A 23,561-nucleotide genomic window follows, 5' to 3' on the forward strand; every position below is an offset into this window, starting at 1 on the left:
CTCTGTGAATCTTCCATGGGATTACTTACATCCAGTGGCAGGAAAACTGATCATCAGGCTACAAGATTTGTGCTACAAAATGGAGAAAAACAAAGGAGATTTTCCAGAGGAAACATAAGTGAAATAAGTTACAACTAGAAGGACGTATCATCTTTCTATTGATGATATGGATGCTGCTTCACTGACTGCTAAGAAGTTGCACCCATTTGCACATGGGTAAGTGGCAAAGAACAGCAGTACTAATTTGTCTGTCCAAGTTTGAAAAACAAAGTAATTTTCAACCAGATAATATTCTCTGAAAACACATTCAGTCCCCAGTGTAGGAGAGTACAGTCTAATCACCAGCAATAAGGACAGAAGCCAAATGCTTTAGCAACCTAATTTGGTCAATGCATGGGACCATGTTGAAGAAGTTGCCGTATAAATTAAAAGACATGTTCGACAGTCCATTCCAGCTTCCCTGTGTTTACATTTTACTTGTGTTTTGAATCTACTTGATGCTGAGTTGCTGGGTACCCACATTTAAAAACCCTTTTCACTACTAGCTTCCATTTTCTGTGTAACACTATGCTTGGTGTGTCTTTTACTAGTTCAGACCATCATCATATTTGCCTTAGAGAGGACTATCTGCTTATGCAAGCCTGTCTTTGGCTGCCCATCCCATAAGTTCAAACATATTCTAACATACATGTCCATTACTCTAACCCTGGTAAAAAGAAGGTATCTGGTGATTTCAAAAACTAAAAAGATGAGTATGGAAGGAAATAAGAGGCCAGGATTAATAGTCCAGCACTCAAAAAAAATCTGTAGCTAAATAATTTTTCTTTGTAAAAAAATTACAAGTTTGTGTTCAAAAATGCAGAAATTGCACATCACCTAACAGTCTAGTGTGGGGTGTATTCTGGGCATCAGTAATGCAGTTACTTTGCAGGTAAATGTATGTAAGAATTTCACACCTGAGCTCCAGAGAATTTTTTTACTTTCAATTTACACTAAAAAACCACCCTTGTTCCTTATTAAGAACAAAATGTGGAATTAGTCTGTATTTAGATACAAGGGTATCTGTATCTGTTTTAAGTAGCTCGAAGATGTCTATTGGGTGTTTTGATGCAGTAAAGAAGCACCAGGGAGCTAAGCAGAGCATGGGAGGTGGCTGGATCCCCACAGCTGCCTGTGTGAGTAGTAAACTGGGCCGATAGGAAGAGGTTTCCCCCTCTGTATAGGCTGAGAGAAATCACAGCCCAGAGAGTGAGTTTTGAAAACTAAACCTTTCTTTTTTATTTTGCTATTATTAGGATGGAGTAAGCAAGAGTCCTGAAAAGCGTTCCTCTCTACCAAGACCTTCCTCTATCCTTCCTCCTCGAAGAGGTGTATCAGGAGACCGAGACAGAGAGGAGAACTCCCTCTCCCTCACAGCCTCCCTTTCCTCTTCAGTACGACGGACCACCCGTATGTGTTTTGCTTATTCACCTTCTCCTGCTGCTGTGAATATTACATCCTTGTTAGATTTGTTCCATCGCCATAGCATCATGTCTCTATCTTTTACACATAAGGGTAGGTCTGGGCCATGCTGTTGAAAATCAGAGCCTCATGGACTGTTTTTGTTCAGATACCAAGTGCTGAGCAGCAAGAGCTTGAAAGCAGGGACAGGATGTACCTTTTCTGTAGTCTGCAATGCCCAGAGCTGGGACTGCTGTTCAGACTAATCACTAATACTAGAACATGCCTTTGCAGAGAGTTCAGAGCTGGGTAATGTATTTAAAACAGGGCATTTACAAACAGCAGCAAGAAAAATGAGACAAATCTGAAGTAGGCAATATAAAATATTGATGGATCTTGGAAAAGTGGACCTAATATCATAGTCATTCACTTGTTGTTTCACAGTAATGATTTCCCTGTGTTCTAATCCTATGGTAAAAACACTGCCGAGAATTGAGATGTTAGCTGGTGGCATGACTCATTGAAGGAAGTTAGGATAATAAGCTAGCAAGGACCTTTTATGAGGACCAATGTTATCAAATCACAAGCCAGAATAAATTACAGGACAAAGATAATTTTACCAAATAGCCCCAGAACTTTTAGATAGATTCAACCCAGGCCTCAGAACCTGGATGTGGCTCCCTGCTTTCCAGTAGGAATTCCTCTGATTTCTTTCTTCAGAAACCAAACTCAGCCCCTTTTAAGATGGCTTAAGGGAAATAGATGATTACATTGTACAAAAAAAGTCCTTTGAAATTCTTGGGTGATGCTCCAAGGGTAAAACAGAGACCCTTTGTAAGCAGAGTGACCCCCAGCTGGCACCACAGCCCATTCTGCTGATTAGGAGTGAAAGACCATTGAGCATTTGCCAACATGGTGAAGGGCTTGGGAGTGAAAAATAAATATACCAAAGCTGCAAGGAGCTGGGAAAAAATAATTCTGTTTCTATCTTAGTTGGTATAGTGAGTGAGTTCTGGTTTAGGGTTGATTTGGAAAGAAAGAAACCATTCAGGGAAATTGGAGGTGAGAGTGGAGTGTGTTCAATCCATCTAATGAGTCACATAGAGCAGAGTTTCACCTGGATCCCAGGGACAGCAGTGTGTTGCATTTGGTCCACCACCTATAAATCAACAGAATGATTAACAAATATTTTAAATAAGATTTTGATTAGTCCCACTGGATGCTCTAGAGAGGCCCATTAGATTCATAATTCCTGGACATTTTAAAGGTGAAAACATGTATGCACCTATTTGGCACTGGGGTTCTCAGGCTTTGGGATTGGTTTGGTATTTTTCCCCCTGAGTATTCTCAGCAAAGCTTTGCTTTAAGCAGCATATGGAGATATCTCAGCTTCTGTTCATTTGCGTTTGAGAGTTACCAGCAGAGCTGGCTGCAGAAAGCACAGTACCGCTACTAAAGTGATTCGTATGCTGAGTGAAAAGGACTGGCAGTGCTGTAAACACTGAATGGCGCTGCTACAAAATGTTGCAATATTTATTTATTTTAAACTTGTGTGCAGCCATAACTAGAATGTGACTTTTAATCAAGGTTGCCTTCTGTAATTGCTTTCTTTCACTGCGCTAATGAAAAATAGCAATTGAATGTGCGGGACATCTGCCCATCCACACAACAGAGCTATGACTTGTCCATCAGTTGAATGCCTGCCCAGGGTTCAGCTGCAGACACCAGATTACCAGCAGCTATGTGACCAGCAGCAACCACGCACTCAGTGTCTTTAGTTTCAGCATTACAATCAGAATTTTCCCCACTCTCTAGTTTAATGCCCCAATCCATTGAAACTGGTGGCAACATTCTTACTGGCTACTCAGGTTGTCAGATCAGGTCTCAAAGGTTAGATTCTGAGGATGCTTCTAGTGCTTTCCCCAAGACAGAGATGGACATGACGTTGTGCCCTGTTTAGTGAGCTTTGCAGGAAGTGCAGGTTTTGGTGGGAAGCAGCCCTGTGTTACAGAGCGGAGAGCTTGCTCACCGTGGGGCAGTTCACCTGTTCAGCTGCACATGACAGGGTAACTCCTGGCAGGCTGATTAGCGAAGTAAGACACAGAGACAGACATCCAGCTGTTCCCGCATCACACACTAGCACAACCATCTGAGAGCTGTAATCTCGCTTGGCACACAGGGAGGTGTTTTGCGAGGTAGAGGGAAAAGGAACTGTATTTCTGTGGGTCTGATACTATTTTTTTTTCTTGCATGTAGGATCAGAACCAATTCGTAGCAGAACGGGCAAAAGTGGAACTTCTACCCCCACTACTCCTGGCTCCACTGCCATCACCCCAGGGACACCGCCAAGCTATGCCTCCCGTACCCCAGGCACTCCAGGGACACCCAGCTACTCCAGAACCCCCCACACTCCTGGGACCCCCAAGTCTGCCATACTGGTACCTACTGAGAAAAAAGTTGCCATAATTCGCACTCCTCCTAAATCTCCAGCCACTCCGAAGCAGCTACGAGTTATTAATCAACCTCTACCTGACCTCAAGAACGTCAGGTCCAAAATTGGATCAACAGATAATATCAAATACCAACCTAAAGGGGGGCAGGTAAGCATTCCACTCTTTATGTTCATCCATATGTGATTTAGTCTTACATGTGCACCTTTGGGAAAGGGATGGGATGGGAGCCATTTTGAGTTGCCTTGCAAATGCTGCCTCTGTTGCCCATATACATTTTGTTTATGTGATGTTAAATGGCAGGGACCAGGACAATCTTCAGAAAAGTATTTTGTCACCTGAAAACTAACACTACCTCACTGAGATCAGTTGAAAAATTTCAAACAGTGGTTTGCACTCCATGCTTATGTTTCAGCCTGAGTCTCAGCAGTTGCTGCTTAGTTAGTCTTCATCAATATCAGCAAATGAAAGAGGTTTGTTTTAATTCAAGTAAGTTCAAATTCAATCTAGATAGATGTTAGCAAGATTGGACAGCATCATGATCTTTTCCTGTCATTTTATGTGATATGTGCATTGTGTTGGGTGATGTTAATGAGGGTTGCAGCCTCCTATCTGGTAAATACGCCCCAAGTTAAAAATCATGGGAGGAAACAGATATTAGACTTAACTGTTTTTCTTGCTGCAGGATTTGAATAAGCAAAACAGTCCTTAAATTGTATAAAGTAGAGAATGTATATACAATAAGAACAGGTGAATGTGTAAGAAGGCAGATCAGGATTTTCTGTTCTCCCTGTCAGAAAGAACAAGGATTCAGGGACACTGATGCAATTAGAAGCTGGAAAAGGAGAGTTTCACACCTTGTAGAGTTACAGAATGAAGCACATTGTCATAAAGATTGCTTTCAGCTATTGACTGAATATGTGTGTAGGGTAGCAAAATGCCCTGTTACTACAGCAGAACTTTCCAAACTTTGGAAAGGACAGTAAGCGTGGAGGCTTTTAAGCTAAGCAGAAGCTTTTGGAGGCTGAAGAAAAATCAGATAGGAAGTACCATAAATCTTCCTGAGGTATTGTGTTTATACCTTCCTCTGAAGAGTCTCTGCTTAATGCCCTACCAAGCACAGCTATGGCCAGAGCTTGAACAGTCTCTCATTTTTGGGCAATGCAGAAATGGTTACACAAATGGCATTCAAAGCCAAAATTATGTCCAAGCAATTTGTTTGTCTTACTGTTTGGAACAACTGTTCTAGCCTACAGGATGAAGTGGTCCCTTTTATCAATGTTTAAAGAGTTATAAAACCGTTTATAACCTGAAAGAATTCCTATTTTATTTAGACACAGCAAGGCCAAATAAGGAAAAAGAATATAGCTTATAAACATTTATGCTAAAAAATATGGACAATTCAGTCTGTAAACAATTATGTTGATTTATTTTTTGTAAAAAGTGCCTGTACATTTCATATTGATTCTGGATGCTACCCATGATGAAAGCTCCCCGTGCCCCCAGCTCCCTTTTACTTCCTCGAGATTGCTGAGTTACAGCAGTAGCAATGTGAATGCTTTATGAAATGTTCACTTCTCAGTTGTCTCCAGGGACAGGACATCAGGGTCAAGAACATGCTCCCCCATTCAGCTGTCCTGAAAACAAGGCATTCCAGAAAGCTGGGTTGCACAGTGTTTCCAGATCAGATACTGCTATGTATATCGGAGTTTTAGAATACATAGCAGAACATACAAAACAGTGAGGTTTGCCTAATGCTGTCTCAGAAAAAAAGAATAAATTGGATCAAAACCTTAGCATTGCAACTGTATGCCTACTGCAGGTCTTCAAACAAAACAAAACAGGCTCATGTATTAAACAGTAAAGGTATCTCATAGGCATTGATCCTGTTTTCATGGTAAATTAACACATTCGGTGCTTTCCAGAGTTGGACAGTAGCCAGTTACTCATCTAAGTCAAGAAAATAATGCCTCAGCAAAGAAAGGTTCTTCTGCCTTTATTTTGACAAGTGTTTGTATGGCAGTTCAGCTCGCATTTGACATATTGTGTAGCAGATGGTCAGGGCACACAGGGGCTCTGGAAGGCTTGAAACACAGGTTTGGTCTGTGCATCTGGATCAGCATTCTTCATAACAAGTCCAGCTGCTGGACATAGGGCTCAAAACCAGCACCATGTTAACCTGTTCTCCACCTCCTCTGAACTGTGACAACCTTACAAGACCAGGGGCCACAGCAAATTGTATTTCTTTGTAAACACCCCGCCTAGAGAGATACGTTTCCTTAGCATTTCTATAGAGTTGAACTGAGGCTTTACTGGGTAGCAAAGGATGGCACAGCAGTTTGCATTTCAGTCTTTCAGGGATCACAGGGGAAATCTGCTTGGTGGACATAATGTCACTGAAGCTAAAGGATTTTTTAATGCCCGGTGATATATGGCCACTGAGCTGTGGGCTGGGCAAAGAGAGACTCACTGAGTTTTTCCTTTCTGTCTCCTTTATGCCATAGTTGCTCAGTCTAGACAAGAGGTTTTAGAATTAATTGTTTTCCAGTTTCTGCAGTTGGATTTTATAGAGTCTGTGAGAGGAACACATGAAAGCTAATTTCCTTTCCTTGTGTCTGCTCACTTCCTCAGTGTCTGGTGGCAAATACTGCAGTGGCTGAAACGAGCTGTTATCTGTTATCTGCTTTTAGTGATGATACATGTAACAAACAGAAAGCTGCTCAAGTTTTATGACCTGAACTAGAAGTGCTGATAGCAATAACCACAGGAAAAACAAGCAGACAAAAAGCCAGCATACATCTGGGCAAGTTAAGTACATAAACATGACATGCGAATCTCCAAAGGAATACAGATATGCAGCCCAAAAGTGTCATTTGGAGACAGACTGTCCTTTTACCAGAGGCATATCTGAACCTAGCACAAGGTTTTCTCTTAGCTTACAGCTGTCCTAGAGAAAGCAGCCATGCTCTGAAACTGCCAGGGGCTGAGTTATAGAAACGAAGCAGCAGTGGATGTCTGAATGCTAAATAAATCAAGAAATACAGTGCTTCAGCCTTGAATTTCATCAAAAACTCATCAAACAGCAGACTGATTTTACTTCAGCTCTGACTTGCCAGCCACAGAAGCAAAGAAAAGGAGAGAAATCAGTCCACCTGACAGGCAGAGGAAAAAAAAAGGGGGAGGGTGGGGAAAGGAGCATGGCTTCTAGGGGAAGAAGCAAGCTAACTTTGCATTGCATTAAGCTACTACTAGGAATAAATGGTTTGAGATGTGTTTAATTGGTATTCTGCAGTCTGGAGAAATGAGGACTTCTCCACACTGTGATGCAGCCAGTAGGTGGTTGTCTGGTTTTCTCTTTATAGTGGAATATGGTGAAATGTATCATTCTTGGCACAGCTCAGAGGCGACTTGCTCATGGGTATGTCTGCTGGGCTTCAGATGGATTTTCACACCACATCAGCTGTGGAGGAAATGCTGTGCTTTCAAAAGTAACCCATTTGCATCTGTTATTTCTCAGACAGCCCAAGGGAAGCATGAGGGATCTGGGGGAAAGGGTTGGAAATCTGTTTCAGATGCCAAGAATGGGGTTTTTCTTTTCTGTTTGGATTCTTCTTTTCTTGAAATTCTGTCTATGGATGTAGATTGTACTGTATCAGAGTACAGAAGTGCATCAGTTGAATAATTTTGTTACTGATCAGGCAGAGTGTTTATAAAGCATCATAGGCCAGCAACCAAGGATAAAGCTAACCTAGGTTTCTTGTAATTGAATCTTAAAATGTATACATCAAAACTTAGCCATGGGCAAGAACTTCAGTGGATGTGAATCAGCATAACTTCATCAAAGTGAGTGGAGCTCTACCGACTAGAATGGCATGTGTAAGTTTTAAAATATCACTAACTGTAGTAACAGCCAGGCACCTTGTGAGCAGTAAGATGACACGTACTAAAATGAAATACCTAAGCCATGTTCCTTGAAGGTTTGTAGGAAGATTAAGAGAGACCTTCATAATCTTCCCTAATTTGTAGAAAACAACATGGATTTAATCACAGGTCAGAATTTCTGAATAAATCAATTACAGCACTATTCAGTAGAACCTGTCCAGAAATCACAATAATGCTGGTAAGGAGAACAGACATCTGCATTAAATGATAGAAGAGACTGGCACCAGGAAGCGAAGACATCTCAGAGCTGGGCAGAGGAGGAGGCTTGGATAGATATCTGTAGTCTACTTTGAAAATTTTTGTTTTTAACTTCAAAATCAGTTTGGGTGGCAGGAGAGATTCCCCTACAGCAGACCCTCATAGGCCCACACACCCCATAATCACAATTTACAACGCAGTCTGCAGAGAATAGCAGGCTCCTGAAGTGGTCTCTGCCTCAGCTACGGCCAACCAGGATGCAGAGTCATTGCAGAGACAGGCAGGTCTGATGGCCCACCAGAGCTTAGCACCTCCTGGGAAAGCTGCGGGTCAAAAGGGTATTCAGCAACTTCCCCTCGAGATGGCATCTTACAACTCCTTTTCCTCCTGTTTCATATGTCTTTGGCACCACGTTATGAACACTGATGATGGCCCAAAAATTAATCTGAAGATCTAGATTATATGCTATTGGTGCACTGCTGGGTAGTGGAGAATATAGCCCTAACAAAAAGTACAATCTGAGCTGTTGCTGGGTCACATTCAATCTCCCATCTCCTCCTGGCACATCATGCATTTTTTCCTCAATCCATTGTGATCTGTGACATAAGTGAGCCAAGATCACTTTGAGAGTGAGCCAAGATCGCTTTTGAGAATGTCTCTGCTCAGAACGGTGATGAACAGATATGAGCTACGAAGTTCAAATTTTGGTGCTTTCCCAAACCAGAGCCACGGGAAGCAGCTGTATAGGGTGGATTGACATTATAACATGGCTCTTGGTAAAGCACTTAGCTTATGAGAGACTGGGAAACAAATGCTGTTAGCTGTTAGCTGCATTTGTTGGAGTATGTACATTTACCAAGTCAACAGTTCATAACTGTAAGATAAATTCATCTCTGCCAGTATGCTTTTGTTTTCTTCATGCATTCCCAGTTCTGTGGATTTGTAAAACGTTTGAAGGGTTTTGTTCTGGACTGAAAATTAGAAACTAATTCATCCCTTGATAACTGCAGATCTTCAAATGCAAAGAGAAATTAGAGTTTTAGGCATACCTTCAGAACTCTGTCAGAGCTCAAAACCATTATTTTTAAGTTTCTGAAATTTAGAATTTTGACTGATTGTAGAGAAATAACATCTTGCAGTTCCTATGTTCAGACTGCATTCATTTAATGGAAAGCTTGCCTGAGTACAGTCTGTACAGTTAAGCCTTGAATTATTCTGGATGAAAAGATCCTTTTTCCTGACTTGTATTTTAGAAAAATAAAGCAGTTGTTGCCAGGCTCTGGCAAGTTTCAGAAAGTTTGAGGAAAGGTGTTTGGTTGGTAGAAATGAGCAGGAAATTAGAGCTTTCTGTGCAGATCTGGCATTCATTTTCTATGTGGCTGGGCCAGAGTAACATGACTGCTGTGCCTCAACCATCTGTAAAGTCTGCATCATGCTCATTGAAGACACAGTTAGGAAGGTCACAAGCTGCCTGATGGGGCTCTAGTCGCTGACAAAACTTCCACCAACTACAGTAGCCATAACACGATGCCTCTGCCTCTTTTGAAGGCAGTTGGACAGAGTGTGCTCAATCTGTCTCGCTAAAGTTGAAGGTGTCACTTTCCAGAGGATTCAGGATCTTTCCACCAAGTACAGTGTCAGCTTAAGCGACCAGTTCCAACTCTTAACTGGCTAATGTTAGAGAAGACAAATCCCAGCCATGATGTACCGTACGTTGTTGGTCTCTCATTAATAGCAGGGAGAGAAACTGTATTTTTTTTCCGGAGTGGATTGAAATTACCAGGCTGTAAATCTCTCTGGAAGTCTGAGTCATCCCAGGAGCAAGTTCAGTAGAGCAGGCATTTTCAGCTGAGCTATAAGTAGTCTAGATTTTGGCAATAATATGGGGGAGGTTGTTCTTTTGAGAAAAATGTTCAGGCAATACATAATCTGTGTCAGAGCTGTTTAGTCATATACTAGTGTTCTGTCTTGCATGGAAAGGTGAGAAAAAGAGTTTATTTTGCTAGATGGGAAAGGGCAAGAAAGGAAAGGATAAAAATGTCAGTTTTTATCTTGGAAGTTTGGATCTGAACAATAAAAAGGAATGTTAAGAGACATATCTACTGAGCTTTGAAAAAGCTCACTTGGATGAAGAGATATACACAAGATATTTTTTTGAACTTGAACTGAACAACCTAATTGTCTATTTAATTTGGCTGTTGTCTCTTGGCTGTAAACTCTTTGACATGGAAAGTAGATATTTTGATTTGTATTTCCCAGCACAGTCGTGCAAAACGTCTCTGTTTCTCAATAGGCCTTTCTCCCTTTCTTGATGGGGCTATGCCTAGTTCAGAGTGGACACCTTATTAATTAGGTGAATACAGTGATTTGAAATAGGTAGAAAGAAGCCTGTAAATCAGCCATCATTGTCCTATGCAAGTATTAAAGACATGGCTGATTGCAGGACATCTCTTCTGTTTTACTGATACTTCCCATTGAAAGTACCTATTTTCATTGTTTGCAATTGTTTCACAGTTTAACTGTTCAGGCTGAAATATTACATGCTCAGTGTCTGCCGCTGGGTACCGTTTGAAAAGTTAGAAGTGAAACTATCTTGTTCAGCCTTTGCTAAGAGCAAGATGAGGATGGTACATTATTTTGCCTCTGCTGTGTCCAACACGGCCTTTTATTTAGAATCTCACTAGCTTGTAGGCTGGCAGCTTCACTAGTGTGTGTATCCTGTAATTTCAGGAGTGCAGAGGCTGAGCATGATCGCAAGCTGTGGATGTGGAAAGTCTGAGGCACAGTCTTTCTCTTCAAAGGCTTTGCTGTTCCAAATTAATACCCTTCTCCCTCCTTTTTTCGCTACTTGTAATTTTGGCCAGGAGCGTGAAACCTGTAGTATCATCTGTCCTTGGCAGCATTTATATTTGGAAGCATTTAGAATTGCCTCTTGATTCTAATCAGGTTTTAACCTTAACGTTGCTTCCTATGCAAGGCCAATTCTTGTCTCACTAAATCCTTGTGTTAACCAGGAAACCAAACACTGAAAGAATGCCTGTTTTCTGGGATGTAGTTGTGTCAAATGACTGTGGTGCTGTGATAAGTATAAAGAACCTACCCTCTTTGGTAAGTTCTTAGGAGTCTGGAAGCTTCTCCCAGTATAACAGCCCCACAGCATGTTCAAGTAGCACATGAAGCCAAGCTAGAGTATTTGTAAATGCTTCAGGCACAGTGTTTGTGGTAGAGCTTCTCACAGGCCATAATTGCAAAACAATGAGAATGTGAATCATCAGATTTTTAGAAAATATATCCACAGCTTGTAATTTTATCAGCACCACAATTTTTGTTGAGTATCTTTGTTTTGGTGTGTACCAGCGTAAGCCACAGGAGGGGAACTGTTTATGGATTCTCTGCCTAGATGCTGGTGAGTTAGGGGCTTTCCCTCTCATTGTGAAAAGCAGCTGAACTGAATTATTCTGGGCAGCAATGAAACATAATTCTTTTTCTTTTGTAAGCACTTTTCAGTCATTGATGTTGTCTTTAGCAGTGAGGCACAACGAAACTAACATTTCTTTGCCTTCCACTCAAGTGTTTCTACAAATTTTTGTTCATGTTGAACGCAGTGGTGCAATACTGAGAGAGGAGAGTGTGCTCCAAGTCCCCAGACTGGAGACTGTTCTATGCGGAGACTTTGAAATCTAAATTAACTTTTTGTGAACAGCCACAGGGAGGCATATATCTAACTGGGAGATTCACAGGTATTGCCAGCATGTCACATCTCCTTATGTTATTCAGTGTCACCCAAAACATCCCCTCTGATCTAATGCAGATGTTGCTCTTGGACCACAGCTCCTTTGTGTTTAGATTGCCAGTTGGGCTACTACGTATAGGAAAGGAGTTAGAGTTTACCCTGCTGAGTGCAGATCAATATATGCCTCATCTAAATGAACTCAGAAAAATACCTTCAACACTTGGTTTCCTAGCAGACTGCCCATAAATGCCCTGCATCTCTTGATGCTTTGACAGGCAGCATTCAAACAGCACAGAAAGTATTGGAGCACAGTGTCTGATTCCTGCTGGGGACTACCTAGAAGTACTGTGAGTCAGTGAGGCTGTTCTGTGTGTATATCAGCACACAGTCTTCTCTGGACATCACTTCTTTACTACTGCTGAGGAGTTATCAGAGGACAGAGTGGGGAGAAGGTCTGTAAGATTTTCAGGGCTTCAGACAGAAGCCATTTTTATCCTTGGGCAATGTGGTTTTGTGGAATAAACTCAGCATTGTCTGTAAGGCTTAATTCTTCCACTGTGGTTTAACTTCACATGGATATGACAAATGCTGAGGAAACTCAGCTTGGTCCTGGTGAAAACACTAACTTCCACGCCATGTCCAGCATATCTGGGCAAACCAATATCTGATCAGAAGACAATGTACCCATTTCAGACTGGCAGGTTAGTGCAAGGGTTATGAGGGAGCTTATCAGAGCATTATCTTGTTGTGATGTTAAGTGAATGTGAATAGAAAACAGTCCTGTTTCTGCCATGGACTGTAATGTTCCCTTTCCTGAATGAGAGCATATACAGACTGGATCTTTCATTTGATGTGCAACACAATTGAAGTGCATATATGTACATGCCTACCACACCTCCACCTCCACACAAAATCTACGTGCACACTCGGGAACATGGAGACCTTCCTGGTGAGTCATGATGTTCGTGCCCTTTCTGTCACAGTCAGCTGCACCATCTAATTCCTTTCATCAAGGGCCACCATAAAAGTTTATCATTTTCTTTTTGGAGCTCTGTTCTCTTGGGAGGCAGTTCCAGAGCCTCCCTGCTCTGATAGTTATGAATTTCCTTCTAGATTCCAGCCTCAAATAATTCACACTCAGTTTACATTCTTTCTTTGCAAGCCAAAGTTTCTCTTCAGCCTAAATAGTTCCTGTCCCTCTCTGGTACTCTCTGTCTCATGTTTACAGTCTGATTTCTCAAAGGAAACAAAGCCCGTGCAGTCACGTTGTCTGGCTGGCAGTCTATGCCTTCCTCAACTCATTTGTGACTGATTGGCCCATTTCAACCAGCACTAGCAAGGGCGAAGTGATTACAAACACAGGCAGTCCCTCCAGGTTGGGTTATAATTGTCGACTGGGTACAAAATAGAGACTCAGACACTGTCACTGGGTAAAGGCAGTGATAACCCAGCCCTTCTCCACAATAAGAAACAACAAACAGCTGTGTTCTGTATCGGCTTCTGTTCGTCCAGTTGAGCAGACCTGAGAAGAAAGCTTGGGAGATATTGCTGGCAAGAGGGGATATGGCTTGCTGAAGTATATAGGATGGAGGGATTAAGCAGTTTAAAGCCTTAATCTATAAGAAACAAGGCTCCATTAGGTTGTGAAACACTTAGTTATAGAGAGCAGTCGTGATTTAAGTATGTGCAGGGATATTGATATATTCCAGGAAAGGGAGAAACAGATCATCAGGGAAAACCTGGATCAGTGCAGTTGCTCCCTGTGCCAGATGACCAGCACAACACATCCACATCACTCAGCTCACTTCAGCCCTCAGCACAGGACATACAGGATACATAGATCTCCTGCTGGCCCCTCTACACAGGGGCACATTTCACCCAGTGAGACAGGAAGGATAATTGAGATGATTGGTCCTTTACATTTTTGCTAGCCAGGTCCATGGGCCATGAGACTCATAAACTGTTAGACTTTTGGGTGCAAATCAACCTTTAGGCACTTGATCAAAGGCACTCTCTCAACTTATCACCTTGCTTTGGCTTTACTTTAAGCTACAGGCCCCCAGCCCACAGCACTGAGGTCTTGTCATGACCCCTAAGTCAGCATTTTCAGAGCACAAGCATCCCTGTGGCCATTGCTAAGAGGTGCTGCTGATCCATTGCTGAGAGAGATGTGCTCAGAAAGTGCTAGGAAGGCTTTCTGTTTTGCCCAGTTGAGTCTGGCCTGAAGCTCTCTGGGAGCCAGATCTGACTGCACGTCTGACGTGTGTATCTGTAACTGATGTGACACCTGTCTTGTATAGCACTGGAGTACATTTTTAAACAAACAGTGTATTGAGAGAAAACACAAGCATAAAACTCCAAAGGCGTTTACTTTCACGTTTCAGTGTACATTGGTTTACTTGGATGGATTAAGCAGATAGGACAGACAAAGACAGAAATCAGTTTGCCTGCTGAAGGTGACCTACTAGTTGTGGAGTTTTTTGATGCTGTCATCACCCTTATTGCTGAACATGCCATCACCACAGAACTTTACCAATTAAAGCAAGAGAACACTTAACATCCTAATGGTTTGACTGCTGTAGTGGTTACATTTTATGTAATGAGGAGGACCCATGAAACAGCTTGATGTGAAGAAATTCTGTAAATTAGCTGCAAAGTGTGACCCTCTGAAAATTTCTTCTTGGAGTTTACTGAGCTTAAGTCAAGGGTACACTCCAGGTACTCAGTGCCAGGGGTTTTGACTCGTTATCTAAATGTGACATTTCCCCACTGCAGGAGCCAAGAGCTGCAAAATCTGATATCCCTGTAAGGGGGTAAATAGTCTTTCCTAGTTTGGAGAGGTAAGACACAGAGTAGGTGATTTGTCTCAGATTTATTAGGGAGCCTGCGGCAGTCTGGGGACCTGCAGCCACGAAACAGAAACTGCAGAAGGTTGTTCTTCCTCCCCCTGACTGCTTCAGCTGGTTTGCAGCTGCTTTGTGTCCCTGGAATGGTAAGAAGCCACAATAAGGAACTGTGATGTATCTTTCCCTCTCATCTCAATATCTAGTTAGTTACTGTAGGTTTGCCTACAAAAGCAGCCAGCAGGACTGTGCTAAGTAATATCAGTGAAAGTGCCATTTAGCAAAATTAATAACTAGAGCCTGCAATTCTATGGCTTTCTGTACAGGAAAGAGTGTAAATTCATATTGTATATCAATAACATAGAGAGAAATAAAATCTAACACAACATTTGAATAAAGATTTTATATTTAACCAAGAGAATGAATATGCTGCATAGGTGGCACTCTTTGAGTAAGTAAAAGCTCTAGGTACAAAGAAGGCTGGTGCAGCCTTGGCCAGAAACGCTTTCTCACGCACCTGAAAAGCCTAATGCTGGTGAGCACAATTCCCTGCCCTTGCTCAGAATGAAGTCTGGAGGTGGTGTCACTCAGGTGTGTGCCCTGCATCCAGTTACCCTACAGGTAACTGCCCTCCAGCAGCACATCATTCTCTGGGAGGACATCATTGGTGGCACCTGAGTTCTGCTAGGTGGAAGAACTGCTTTAACATGGGGGTCAAGATCGGGATCAAGCACAGGGCATCATGACCTGCCCTTTACCAAGTTCACTTCCAGGCACCGTCGTGTGCCTGCAGGGCATCTGTGGCTAAGGTAATGCAGAAAAAATGTGGGGTCTCGGCATCTGCAAGGGAGGCTGGTACCATCAAGGGAAGGTTGGGTACTTGTTCAGCTAGAAAGAAAGAGCACGGGAGAATCAGAGTGCTGCTAGCACCAGAAAGTTATTGTGACCAACTTTATGGCCAGCACTGGAAATCAAGAAGTAGTGATTGTAGCTGTAGGTTTCCAAATGCTGTTGCTTTCTGCACTGCTCTTTAGTAGATGACAGTCAAGAGAGAAAGCAGTAAACTCTGACTTTAATTAATTTTGTCAGTCCCCTTTCACAGAACGCTCTGAGGTCTGTTGTATGAATGTAGCTGCTGTTATGGCTGCATGGCAGAAGGAGGAGTGAAATACCTCAGGATTTCACCCATGCCTGAGCTGGCTGGATCCAGGATTTCTGTATCAAAGGCTGGAGTGCTGAGCTGTGGGAAGGCAGGTTTCCATGTTATCCTTGTGGCTGGTCCAGCAGAAACACTGGCCATCACTCAAGAGAGTCTAGGACAGGCTGTCCAAGGACTATGTCCAATCCAAGCAAGCAAGGAGTTCTTTGAGCTTTTCAGGGAAAAGCCACCTCTCATATCTCCCAGTATAAAACCTTTCCCCTTTGTAGTTCACCACCACTTTGTGAGGCAGTAAAAGAGCAGCATAGTGTATTTACATATCCTGTGTTAACATACTAAGCGTAGACATTGTTGCGATTTACTTTCTCACATTTCAATACAAGTGTCAGAAGAAGGAGGCAAAATTATCCTGGCTCCCTTGTTTTGCACTCCAGCAGAGTATGTGTATGGTATATAGTAAGTTACTTCCAATTCCTTTTAGGTTAGGATTTTAAACAAGAAGATCGATTTTAGTGATGTTCAATCCCGCTGTGGTTCCAGAGATAACATCAAACATTCAGCAGGGGGAGGAAATGTAAGTAGTACGGACGCCCTCTGAACAGGCATCTCCACTGTGGTGACCCACCTTGCACAGCCAGACCCCTCTGTCTCCCTTCCTCTGAGCACTACTTCCCTTCTCGCTGCTGTTTCACATGTGTCTGGTCTGGTAGTTGTGTGAGCCCTGTGTATGCAGTGGTGGCCTCCTGATCTTTCTCCACAGAGCACAACGTGTTTCCACAACTTGGACACAAAAAGGAAATGAGAAAAGACGGGTTATCTCTAAATGCCCAAGGGTGCTGACAGTGAAAGTCCAGTGTGAGCTGCAGTGGCTCAGTGCCTTTCATGGGAGCATCCCAAGAATGTAATTTCCAGAAAGAGACTGCAGCTCACAGTGAGACTCCAGCCTCACAGTTGGGCATCTTCCAGTGCACCAGTCCTTCCCCAGCTAACCTGAGAGGAAGAAGAAAAATAAAACATAAGGACAAAGAAAGGTCAGAGAGGAGGTGTGATCAGTTGGTGTGCTGAGTGCTAATGCCAGTGCCACAGCATTATTCCCAGTATAACAAACTGAGACTGCTCCCAGTTTGACCAGACACCTGGTAGTTCTAGCAGTCACGCTGGAATAGCTGAAGGTGGCTATAACCCCCCCTGATGGAAATTATCTCCTCTCAGATGGAAGAGCTGACAGTGTGGGCATGTCTGATCCAAACAGTGTCAGTAAGGCCACCAGTGCTGGCTTAAGTCATGACTGGTGATGTGAGCAAACCAGTGGCCTTGCAGTCATCTTCTCTGCCACGGAGGGGCTGCAGCTTCTTAAGACGTGCTAAGACAGTCCCTGTGGTTGTGGGCTGTATCTGAGAACTGTATGGGAGCACAACAAGGCAGGAGTGTGGCTCTAGCGCAGTGGTGGCAGTGTGGCCAGCAGCAAGAGGGCACCTGTGCTACTGCCTGGCTGAGCAGAGTGGTGCTGCTGCTCTCTGTTGAGCACCACAAAGCTGGCTGGATGAACACCAACCAGCTCAGGTACAGCTGCATGAGTCACATTGGTAGCTTCATGAGAATCTCCCTAGTGGATTGAGCTGAAATACATACCATATTTAGATTCAGAAAAATATGAAACAGGTGGTAGAGGGAAAAAAAAAAACAACCCAGTTGCTAAAGTATTCCTAATTGCCAGGATGCACATTCAAGAGCAGAAGCAAATGGGATGGGTCCTGCTGCATGCAGGGCTTTGGAGCATCTGCCCGGAGAGAAGGCTCAGAAGTATTTTAAAAAGAACCCACAAGCTGATCTGCTTTGTCCTCCTCTTTGTTTTGCTAATAGTAAAGCTTAACCCAACTCTGTCAGGTGGGAAGGAAGCTTGCTGTATTAATCCAGCTGTTTCCTCCTTTGTGGCATAGTCTGTTTTCTACTAACCATCTCTCCTTTTCCAGTGGTTTGTAGAGGCTTGGGCTCTTCTTCTGCAGGGTGTGGCTTTTTATTAATTTTATTATTTTTGTTTCTGTAATTTGTATGTGTGTTGTGCTTTTGACAGGTACAAATTGTAACCAAGAAGATTGACTTGAGTCATGTGACTTCCAAGTGTGGCTCGCTCAAGAATATCCACCACAAGCCAGGTATTGTAGGAATTTCTGGGATGTGGGACAAAGCGAAGAGCTAATCCTGTTATGTGAGGGAGAAACCATGGATGATACAATTCTGTTTTATAGTCCAAAAGAAAGTAAATATACTTTGGTAATAAAAAGAATATTCTTAACTCCACTTACCTGTATGTCTTTATATATTCAGTTATGGGACCACTGAGTGTAGAGAGGAGATAAAAAAAAAATAATGCAGAAGGATGCTGCTGTGGCATAATGTCAGTTTGATAAGATACTGAAATGCAGACTGAAGTCAGCAAAATACCTAAGCATGTGCTTAAATCGTATGAAAATCAGTAAGGCTGCAGCACACGCTTACAGTTTGTGTGTTGAAGATGTTATATTTTACTGAACATGCAGCATGGTGTTCTGTGCTTCTCTAAAACCATCAGATCTCAACTAAAAGGGAAGCAATGTTAGTGTACCGGTGTGCATCAGGTCAGACTTTCTCCTCTTAATCTATGTTTCCTTTTCCTGTGTAGGGGGTGGGCGTGTGAAAATTGAGAGCGTGAAACTGGATTTCAAAGAAAAAGCTCAGGCAAAAGTTGGTTCACTGGAAAATGCCCACCACGTACCTGGCGGTGGAAACGTCAAGGTAAGGGGACAGCTGTCAGAGAAAAGGCTACTACTGTGACCCTGGCCCAGGGAAATTATTAGTGCTGTGAATTCAGCAATGGCCCTGAATTGAGTAGGAAACATCAGTCTGTTTTCCTTCAAGCACACTTACATGCCATTTGTTCCCTTTGGAATGATGAATCTCGCATCCACATCTAAGCTGAGAGTGAAATGTCCTGTAGTTTGTGCACTAGCTTTCCCCCCAAAGATAAACCTTTTTTGGGACTGTTGTACAGCATAGGTATAATCTAATAAGTTTGTAGTATGGGTATCTTAGAGGATCAGGACTGCTTTGTGAAACAGGAGGAAAATGTCTTGAAAGTAAGATCACTCCTACAAACATTTGAAAATGCAGACTTTGGAAACAAAACCAATGCCCATAAAATGTCTATAAATTCATACAGTTAGGAACAATGGTACTGCTCATTAAACCATCCATCCGAGACAGAAATAGTAACAGAATGTAACATAGTGAGCTAGTGTATATTAAACAAAATGAAAAAAACATTCAGTTTCATTAATTCTCAGGAGTGAAGAAGCTTCAATCCTTTTAAGAGTTCTTAAAAGTAAAGTGAGATCCAGATGATGATCCATAACAAGATAATTTGGTGAATATACAATGCATTAAATTCTTTGCTTTCCTGGAGCAGATTGACAGCCAGAAGCTAAACTTCAGAGAGCACGCTAAAGCCCGTGTCGATCACGGGGCTGAGATCATCACACAGTCACCAGGCAGGTCCAGCGTGGCTTCACCACGCAGACTCAGCAACGTCTCGTCCTCTGGAAGCATCAACCTGCTTGAATCGCCCCAGCTTGCTACCCTCGCTGAAGATGTCACGGCAGCCCTTGCTAAGCAGGGCTTATGAATTTGCTCATTTCGCGTTCTATGAAGTAATAATATTTAGGCATGAGCTCTTGGCAAGAATGGGCTCAGAGCAGGTGTTACATTCATTCTTTACCATGTCTGAAACTAAGTCACATCCCAAGACTTGTAGTTACCATACAGTTAAAAAAAAAGGAAAAAAAAAAAAGAAAAAAAAGTAAATAGATGCAGAAATTGGCCTGATCTCCATTTACAACAGGAAGACACTGGCTTTATATGGGTATACAACTGCAGTATGTTACTTTGGACAGTTATTGTTGCTCTGCTCTGTCTTGCATGGAGTACCGTACTATGATAAAATGCATTTTTACCTTTCATGTGCCTGAAGGCCATCCACCTCTTTCTGAAGAGCCTTGTTAATAACCCAAGTTGCTCATTTCACTGTTCTCTTGATAGATGGGGAAATAAAAAAAGAAAGGCTGCCCATTGTAAGTTATTGCAGGTTAAATTAACAGTCTGCTTACCAGAAGGAATGGCATATAGAGAAATTCAAGTTTAATTAAAAAAATGTGTTATTTTGTATAAATGAGTAGAACAAAGGTTGAATTAAGTTATTAACATTTTTTTGGACCTGGTTAATTATGTCAGTGTATAGCTGAAAAGCCAATAAATTATTTAACTAATAACTAAAACTAGTAGCTGAAAAAATTAGAACCATGCTTGGGGAAGTGACCAAAAAGCTGTTGAAAGCAAGCACTTCCACCCCAATGGACTTGTGTCTGATTAGAAAGTTGGTTAAGCGGCTAGATTTGTGTACACACCACTGGTTTCGCATCCTTTCCATCTGTTTGATACAGTATTATAGATATATATATATTTCTCTGTGGCCATTTGTGATACGCCCTCCTCATATACTTGAATATTCTACTCTTTATTCACAGTATCTGTGTCTCTTGCACCCTTTGGTGTTTCAATTTTAGGTATGTAAAAGTAGATGTTAGCAGGGTTTTTTTTCCTATTCATAAGAATACATTTTAAAAAGATGAAAATTTTAGCATGAAGTTGCTTTCTGTAACAACTAAAAGCCGTGACCCTGTTTTAGTGCCAGATGCAAGTCTCTTCTGTGATGCTAGAAAAAGGATTCCTTCTATTCCCTTTCCTCCCTTTCTTCACAAACATGATTTTTGATGGCTGAGTTTGGATTCTGGATTTTTAAAAAGTCCACAATAGTTTGGTTCTGGCTTTTTTGCTTTCTTTCGTTCTTTTTTAAAAAAAAAAAAAACTCCTGTAGTAGCAGTGAATGTCAGGTTTATGTCAGATTTATTTATTTTTTCTTTTGCTAAAGTTGAAATACAGAAAAAAGTATTAAGGTGTTGTTTCCACTCCTTTAGTGATGTCTCCTGTATACACTCAAGCACTCAGATAACTGATAAATGTAACAGAGATGCCTGTAATTATAGTATGTGAATTAATAAAATGAGCATCCTAGACTGGGTTGCCATAGCAATTCACCAATAAATAGGGCATCTTAAAACCTGAGCAAAGTGGGGTTATATTGACTATAAAAAGTTTAAGAAAAAGCGTACATAAAAGATAAAAGGCAGAGATACATAAACAACTGATGTAATGGAGTTACCTGTGAGAACTCTGACACGACCTTATGGACACTAAGAATTAAACACTGAACATAATATGGTAGTATTACTCATCAGCGGATAATAATCTGCTGGTATGCTCTGTATAGTAGACATCATGAAATGACCAGTTTACATTCTTGCAGATTGTTTGATCTTTTCCTTTTGAAATCTCTTAACTTTGCACTGTCAGTTTGAGCTATACTTGATAAACGTGTTCGGTAAACATGGTGTGCTAGAAGCTTTGGATCTGTTTTTTTTCCTTCTTAATTTGTGTGTGTGTGTTGGGGTTTGATCTGAAAAGACTCATAGAAAAGATTTTTATGTCTGTGGAGAAAGATTCTAGTAAATAATAGCACAGGATTCCCCATCATTAAATTCAGGTAGTAAATGCACAGTTACTAGACAGTAAATATTCAGTGGACCAAAGGGGGATTTTGGCTAGCCTGTCACATCAGTACGAAGACAAAACAAAATGGTTACATCTCTTAACAATTTTACTGAAGATGAAGTCCGAACAGCCCCCCACACAACATTTCAGATCTGCAAAAAGCTTTTCACACTATAAAATACCTAATAGTGTTTGTAAGTCAGTTGTTTAATACAAAGGACAGTGAGTTTAGAACCATGCATCTGGAGGATTGATTTCTGCCTTGTATTTGTTATACTTTTGCTGAGAGTAATCCTAAGAATTCACATGGAAACAGCATCAAGTGAGGTGCATTAAAAACCTCTTCCCATTTTTCCAGAAAAACAACAGACAGAAGAAACAAGAAAACAGCATTTATATCATGTTGCTTGTATCATACTATCAGTTAATATAAATTAGCCTTGCAGTGGTGTTTCTTTATGTCTTTTGCCAATGTGGGAGAGAGTCTATGGTAGTACTGAACCTCGGCTTCTCTGAAGCTGAAGGCCAGCTAGTGAGACCAGTGTTAACCACCGAGACTCAAGTTTTTTTATTCTGCTTCTAAAATTGACGTGCTCTAGAAAATGAAGATTAGTTAATCCACCTATGAGTCCAAAGTGAGAGTGGTGTAACACACCGAGTCATTTATTTCATGCATTAAAATGAGCTTTCTTGTCTTGATTCAAGCAAAGACCTTTGTAATCGTGATCATCCTTTCATAGACAGAATCCTAGAATGCTGTGGATTTAGATGAAAAGAAATCAAGAGTTTTGTGCTGTTAAATAAAAAATAATAAACCAAGTTATGTTACATGACTGTAGATGTTCCCTGGAAAAGCTCATATTACTCTTAACTTCTCAAGGAGATTGTTGGTTTTAAAAGCAATGGTTTTGTAAATATGCTCACTAAAGAAGGTAGAGCCAGCTTCCTGGAAACTGCATCCGTTGTGTTACTTTTCCACAGGCATGTTGAGTCAACAGGTATGTTGGGTGCCTGAGACCCAACTCTGTAACCAAAGCAGAGATAATCTGTACAAAAGCAACGGTGAAACCTTGTTTGGGTAGCTAGGGGAAAGCCACAAAGTAATAATTCATCAAGTTGTAGAAACAAAAGAAAAGGTGCTTCTGCCCCATCTGCAGAGTTCCTTTTCTATGTAACCACAAGCTGAAAGAAATCAAAGTTAAGCAAACTTCTGTCCAGCAACAGTAAAGGAAAAACTGATACTGGTGAGGGAAATTGTACGCCCACAAGGGCTATATGTATTTTCACTGTACAGCAGTAAATGGTATTACCCATTCAATGCTCTGCTAAGGTACAGTAGTAGCCTCATCGTGACTGCTTACAACCCTAAGTTGCCTATATATGCGACCCAAAGGGAGTCGAAAGGCAGCCTGTGTGGACTGCCACACGTGAGCAGAAGTTTTTTCCACGCTGGACCAAATACTGTTTGAAACCCAAATACAAACCTATCTTCAAAGGCAAATGCCTTGAAGAGTAGATCACGTCTGCTATGAAAATCAACGCAGGTACATTTGTAGCCTAGGTGTGTTTCGAGTTCACTCGCTAGTCAGATTGCTAAAGCAACTCCCTTTGCAACTTCAGCAATTCCCACTGCAGGAAGGTTAAATTAGTTCTGCACTTGGAAAAGTCAAGCGTATAAAAGCCACTTCAACTTTAGCAAAGAGAAAAAGCCAACAAATAAAGATGCTGTATGCTGGGATGTTAAGGAATACAGTCTGCTGTTACAAACCTGTGTTTTTTCTGATAATTCTAGAGCCTGTTACCATAAAAGAGGCATTTCTTGAATGGCTGGTGGTAGGTAGTTCATGTTTTTCAAATCCAATCTGCAATTGTATTTGTTGCTGTATAGTGATTGTTTTGCAAAATAAAATCGCTTGTCATCTAATGGCTTGTGTTGGTTTCCACTGTTTGTGACATGCTTCTCCCATCGGCAGTCACTCCGCATCGCTGCCCTGCGTGGAAAGAAGTACCGTGCACCCACTGGTTTTGCACACAGTCTTGCCTGGGCAAGTCAGGGTGGATTAAGCCATGCTTCTTCAGCTCGTCCCTGTTACTTCTTGCCAAAAGAATCAGATTTACAGCTGGTGTCCTTGTGTGCGGGGTTATATTTGCCA

General features: G+C 41.7%; 1 protein-coding gene across 46 annotated transcripts in view; it reads left to right on the plus strand.

The window, feature by feature from the left end:
• The window catches only part of MAP2 (microtubule associated protein 2), a 225,915-nt gene extending 202,583 nt beyond the window's left edge, over positions 1-23,332 (plus strand). For 29 of the 46 annotated variants that reach the window (XM_071811218.1, XM_071811220.1, XM_071811216.1 and 26 more), the window contains 6 exons: positions 1,296-1,449; positions 3,697-4,040; positions 16,247-16,339; positions 17,840-17,921; positions 18,428-18,540; positions 19,211-23,332. In XM_071811218.1, coding sequence (XP_071667319.1) covers positions 1,296-1,449; positions 3,697-4,040; positions 16,247-16,339; positions 17,840-17,921; positions 18,428-18,540; positions 19,211-19,426 — 1,002 coding nt within the window. In that variant the 3' untranslated portion in view covers positions 19,427-23,332. Of the gene's footprint in view, positions 1-35; positions 1,197-1,295; positions 1,450-3,696; positions 4,041-16,246; positions 16,340-17,839; positions 17,922-18,427; positions 18,541-19,210 lie in introns of those variants that run through there. The other 17 variants (XM_071811240.1, XM_065841608.2, XM_065841609.2 and 14 more) reach the window with 2 other exon arrangements.
• Positions 23,333-23,561: the final 229 nt, after the last annotated feature.

Source organism: Patagioenas fasciata, chromosome 7 (genome assembly GCF_037038585.1).
Source record: "Patagioenas fasciata isolate bPatFas1 chromosome 7, bPatFas1.hap1, whole genome shotgun sequence".
Classification (NCBI taxonomy): domain Eukaryota; kingdom Metazoa; phylum Chordata; class Aves; order Columbiformes; family Columbidae; genus Patagioenas; species Patagioenas fasciata.